This window comes from Bufo gargarizans, chromosome 6, assembly GCF_014858855.1.
Source record: "Bufo gargarizans isolate SCDJY-AF-19 chromosome 6, ASM1485885v1, whole genome shotgun sequence".
NCBI classification, from domain to species: domain Eukaryota; kingdom Metazoa; phylum Chordata; class Amphibia; order Anura; family Bufonidae; genus Bufo; species Bufo gargarizans.
Window position 1 is genome coordinate 51,565,013 of NC_058085.1, and position 6,000 is coordinate 51,571,012.

The following is a 6,000-nucleotide window of genomic DNA, read 5'->3' on the forward strand; positions in this document are numbered from 1 at the left end:
CAGGTGAGCCCCTCTGGTCCGATCTCACAGAAGTGCTAATGTAGCTAGAAAAGTGTCAGAATAGACAGTGCATTGCAGCCTACTGTGTATAGTGCTGTGTAGCCATAGACCCCTCAGTGCTCATCCCAACCCCTCTCCACCACCAGAATGCCTATAATGGGCACGTGGGCATCAGAAGTGAACTGTGGAGCAATGGAATACCATTTTCTTTTACGTTCTGTGGACGGCCAGGTGCGTATTCTTCACTTACCTCGAGACCATGTGGCACGAGGATGCACTTTGGGAAGTAGACAAGGCGGCAGATGCAGTGTGATGCTCCGGACATCGTTCTTCTGGGATGTCTTGCATCTAGTGAATGAGATACGTACCACCTACCTAAACTTGGTACAGACAGCTACCCCTCTTCATGGCAGTGGTGTCCCCTAAAGTCAATGACTTCTTTCAGCAGGGTTATGCTCTGGCCACACTGCAAAAACTACAGGAGCGAAGGCATCTGCAGCTAATGTCTTGCGCCAGATCCCACAGTCTTGTGGAGTCCATGCCTCAAACTGCTCTGACATCACAAGGAGAAGCTACACAATATTAGGCAGGAGGTGTTGACCCTTTAGGAATATCCACTGTTTATATGCAGCTCTGGAGTAAACGCATCTCTCATAAATGGAGGTGTTGAGCCTCCGTCATCCATAGCAGGTTTATATTGCAGCTGACGCTCTGCCACAGTGGTAGCAACGTCTCCAATCCTGGCCGTTTAACCCCTTAGATTCCATTGTAGCTACCTTGGCATCTAAGTGGTTAGACAGTAGAAGGGAGCTCCCTCCACCACTTCATCAGCCACCGCCAAACTTGAAGGAGCAATTGGGTATCAGAGACAGGATGCTGGATCAGAGGGCAGGGCACCACCAAGTGCTCATTAGTGTACGTGGTACACCATTTCTAGCCCCCCAATTACCACTTTAGGGAATGCTATATTTTTTTTCTGTGTATAGTACAGACACATGGCTCTGTAAGAAACGCCATTCCCTTACATTTTCCTTGCTGTTCTAAAAAATACAAGCTGGAGCCGTTTGTATTGTATGCCAGGTGGTGAGCATCCAAATTAAACTCGTATTAAAAAAGGGAGGACATAATAACTACACGCAGGTGCTGCCATAGATTGGACCCATGGCCTTGGCAGCAAACGTCTGTTGGGTGGTGTGTTTCCACGCTGGTTTAACACACTTGATGCCGGTGTCTCCTGTGTGTATTTTCAGCAACAGCTTGAATCCCAGCAGATGTCTGCTCCGAGCCAGAGACCTTCCCATTCAAATTTCCAGTTGGCAGCCTGTGACACTGGCAGGGGACCAGTCCCCATTTTATTAGCTGAAAATGATAAAGTTCCTATAGAACATGTGCAGAGCAGCTGGGATGTCCGTGTTTGACTGGTGGTCAGGACCTGGGAAGTTTTGTTGTTTGGCTTGTCCTTTAAACTCTGAAGACCATTCCAGTAGCCTGAAGTGGCTGGTAACAGAGAGAAATAGATTGTTGTTTTTTTTTTTAATCAGATTGTTTTTATTGAGATTTTCAAAGCATTTTAAGAGAGAAAACATTTCTCTCCCCCCCCCCCCCCCCCTCCCCATTCCCAAGCGTCCTAGATCCAAGGAGAAGATCTCCAAAAGTCCCTTCCATAAGGAGTCCGGTCCTGAAAAGCAATAGTAATTCAAAACAGCTGGAAGTCCGGTACATAATTCCCAAACACATAATACATATCGTCAATCCGTGTACATCAGCATATTACACGACAACTTAATAGAACATATACACCACCACTTACCCTAAAAGACTATACCCTAGTCCCCCTTACATCTACCACCCCTCACCCCCTCCCAGTGAGCAATGACATGAGAGAAATAGATTGTATTCAGCTGCACAACAACCTGAAGATAACCTTTGAAATGTGCTGACTCTTTAATACAAGAGTCCTTATGGTTTCCTTTTTTTCCTCTTTTTAGGACAGTATTAGCTTGCTTTTGGATGCCGTGAGAACCAGGAATGAGGACCTTGCTCAGACTTGGAAGAAATCAGAACAGTGGGCAACCATCGAACAACTGTGCAGTGAGTGCCGCAAAACAGAGTAACCACGTGTGACCAAAATGATCATTATTAAAGTATCACTGAGGTTTCCAAAAACTTTTGATGTCCTAGGGACATATCAAATGCTTTGATCGGTCAGGTCTGAGTGATGAGACGCCCACCGATTTGTTAGAAGAAGGAGAGAGAAGCGCTCGCATACTGAGCCCTCTCTCCTTGCTGCAGGAGACTGAATCAAGACCGGCCCATAGACTTTGAGCCCATCTCCTGCAGTGAGGAGAGAGCACACTATGCGTGCACTTCTCTCTCCTCATTCTAGTGATTGGTGGGGGTCTCGGCACACAGACCCCCACTAATCAAAGCCTTTGATATTTCTCTATGACATATCAAAGTGTTTTTTTTTTAAGTCAGTGCCACTTGAACCCCTTCCCAGCTTCTGCTGTATATGTACGGCAGAAGTTAGGTCTTTAAACATGGCGCCTGCTCAGAAGCTGAGTGTGCACCAACGCTGCCAGGTACCTGCTGTTTTACACAGCAGACACCTAGAGGCAATGTCTGTGATAAGGTTATAACACCGATCATGGCCATTTAACCCCTCAGATGCGTTTGAAATGCCACGCCTGCACACATCACCACCGGGCCTGGGCATGCGCTGTACACTATTTGGGCTTGGCATTGATATGCGCAGGTGGGGGACTTCAGATGAAGAAAAGATTTGGCTGTTGAAATCTAAACAGGTGAGGATGCGCTGCACTTGCAGCGATAGACACCGTACCTCAGGACTTGCAGTCCACATTTGCATATACCTTCAGAGTTCATTTTTGGAGCTTTGCAGATGCAGGAAAGCCAAAGGTACCTTTTGTTTTCTGTATATGTGTCCCACAGGGCGGCATGAACAGTTTGAGACATGTAAAGTTGCTGGCAGACTCCCTTTAAAATATATTTAAAAATTCAGATCACCTCCTTTCCTTATATTTAAAATAAACAACAAAAAAATAAACCTCATTAGGATCGCCGTGTCTCAAAATGCCTATACTATGAAAATGTAAAAATATTTATCCCATAGAGTCAATGCCATAATGGGGAAAAAAAAGTCAAAATGACCAATTCACCATTATTTGTCTCTTCACCTCCCCCCAAAAATGTGATCAAAAAGCCATATACAGGTGAAACTTGAAAAATTTGAATATCGTGCAAGTCCATTTGTTTCAGTAAGGCCTCATGCACACGACCGTGCCGTTTTTTGGGGCCCGCAAACCGCGGATCCGCAAAAAACGGAAGCCGCAATTTTACGGAACGGGTGGCCCAATGTAGACATGCCTATTCTTGTCCGCAAAACGGACAAGAATAGCACATGCTATATTTTTTTTGCAGGGCCACGGAACTGTGCAATGGATGCGGACAGTACACAGAGTGCTGTTCGCATCTTTTGCGGCCCCACTGAAGCGAATGGGTCTGCATCCAAGCAGCAAAAACTGCGGCTTGGATGCGGATCCGTAAAACGGTCCTGTGCATGAGGCCTAATGCAAATTAAAAGGAATTGCATTAATGCAGCTTAAAATTAGAATTTTGTGAAAAGGTTCAATATTCTAGGCTCAAAGTGTCACACTCTAGTCGGCTAATTAATCCATACCCCCTGAGCAAAGGGGACCTCAAATTTGTGACTTTGGGGTTTCATAAGCTGTAAGCCATAATCATCCAACTTATAGCAAAGGCTTGAAATATCTCACTTTGCATGTAATGAGTCTCATATGTTAGTTTCACCTTTTTAAGTTGCATTACTGAAATAAATGAACTTTGAACGATATTCTAATTTTTCGAGTTTTACCTGTATACTCCAAAATGCTGTCAATAAAAACTACAGACTGTCCTGAAAAACAAAATGATTTCCGTCACACACTCATTACGCATATAGTTATTAATAGTTCCTCACATGCTCATGTACTCTGCCAGCCACTACCGTGTCAAAGCTGTTTGTCAACTGGGCAATTGTGATATTTTCTGGGGTGCTGGCACTTAAAGGGCCATACACACTGGGAAAAAAAACTTAAAGGTACACACTATATTCCTTGTGTATGCATCTTCTGTGCTTCACATATATTTTATGATGAAATGCTATGTTAGACCCTTTATTTTCCTTAATATCTACAGGGTGCACTAATAGAGATACATTTGCACCCAATAACTTTGTCCTGTCCCCACCCAAATAGCTGATCAGGCTTTGAAAATCTAAAGTGGGCTCTGGCAAATATCCCTCACTGACGAAACAACACCTTTCGTCGAGTATGTGGGGCGGGTACGGTGCCCACACTTGAGCCCTCGTGGAGCTGCATCAGTCCTGAATATTAAAGTAGCACTCCCACAGATTTTTTTTATTTATTCTGTGACCTGTTAGAAAAGTACATGATGTAAACTGTATTTGTGACTTATAACCTCCCTTCTGATCCTCAGCTGTGTCTGATCTTCAACTGACACAGGACAGGAACTTCTCTGTTCATTCCTCTGAGACTGACGGGAGGCTCCCATAAGAATACATAGAGAAACTGACTTTATGTCCACATATAAGATTCTGTGTTATTTGGAAAGTGAGAGTACTGGTCACATGACGCAGCTGGGGATGAGAAGGGAGGAGATAACTCACAAATACAGACACCGCTGAGAAGATAATATTCACTACAGATTACATTATGGACTTTCCTAACAGGTCAGAGATAAAAAAAAAAATTGCGGGAGTGCTTCTCAAAGCTGTTGCACTGTTATGCCTAAACGTCACCAAAAGCAAGCCCAATGTGTATCCTATGTGGGAAGACTACTTTGCCCACTCTTTGTCCATGCAATTGGGCTTTATGTCCTTTTATGTTACCCAGATGTTATGAATAAAGTCTTGCGTCTCCCTTCCCAGGCACAGTCGGGGTACAGCCATCAGAGCTTCATGATTATGGGGCCATCGGAGGATCCACACACGCTGCCTCGTCAACAGCCATGTGGTCCTGTCAACACTGCACCTTCATGAACCAGGCTGGGACAGACCATTGTGAGATGTGCCGCCTGCCCCGGACCTAGCATCGGAGCACCGACCGCGGGGCACTTCTACCGGGAGCTGATCTTATGCAAGCCCCCTACCCTATGATGTTGCTTGTGTAAGGCTGCGTGAAGGAGACGTCTTTCAGTGTGTCCATTCTCCAAGGGGTAGTATGTAGAGGTGCAGAGCTTAAGAGCCCACCGGCCACGACCAAAGCCCAGCCCATTAGTATGGGAGAGGGGGGGTGGATTGATAAGATGTCGTCTTGCTCCTTGCTTTGCCTACAGGACTGTCTGCTGCCAGTTCTACAGCTTGGGCTGGCACCGCTGATCTTTCCTGCATATCTTCTTACACATTCACCCCCTTGATTGAAAGTGGAGCCTGGTTAAGGCGGTCATGTCTTGGCGATGATTCCTTTTGCCATTGAAGATGTAACTTATATGAAAAGCAGCTCTTGCACCAGCCCGGTTCTTTGCATCTGCCGGCATGGCATCGCTTTACTCCTCCCTGGCAATATTTGAATTAGCATCAGGCAAATACCAACTGTGGGTGGAGAAGCGATTGGTTTTTATCCACCATTACCATGTTGCGCAAGTATTACTTTAAACGCTAACCATCTTAGATTAAAAGCAAACTTCCGGGTGGACTTCATGTCATTGGTACTTACTTTTCTTTTTTATTTCTTAAAGAGAAATGCTTATGTAGATCAAAAAATGCTGAAAAAAATCTGCAATTATACAAAGTATATATGGATTCAATTTCACTTTGAGCCTCCTATTCGTACAGGGGGTAAGAGAGAGATTTATGCGGCAGAATATATCCCCTCCAGGAATGAGAAATGTTATTCCTATAGGTGGCTTACCGTGAATCATTGTTAAAGGGCATCTGTCGGCAGATTTGTACCTAAGAAA

The 6,000-nt window shown here is 44.9% G+C and overlaps 1 protein-coding gene across 1 annotated transcript in view; it reads left to right on the forward strand.

Annotated features, from left to right (window-relative positions):
• NPLOC4 (NPL4 homolog, ubiquitin recognition factor) overlaps positions 1–5,735 on the forward strand; it is a 47,981-nt gene extending 42,246 nt beyond the window's left edge. Inside the window, exons 16-17 of the mRNA XM_044296433.1 lie at positions 1,989–2,091; positions 4,970–5,735. Coding sequence (XP_044152368.1) covers positions 1,989–2,091; positions 4,970–5,130 — 264 coding nt within the window. The 3' untranslated portion in view covers positions 5,131–5,735. The remainder of the gene's footprint in view (positions 1–1,988; positions 2,092–4,969) is intronic.
• Positions 5,736–6,000: the final 265 nt, after the last annotated feature.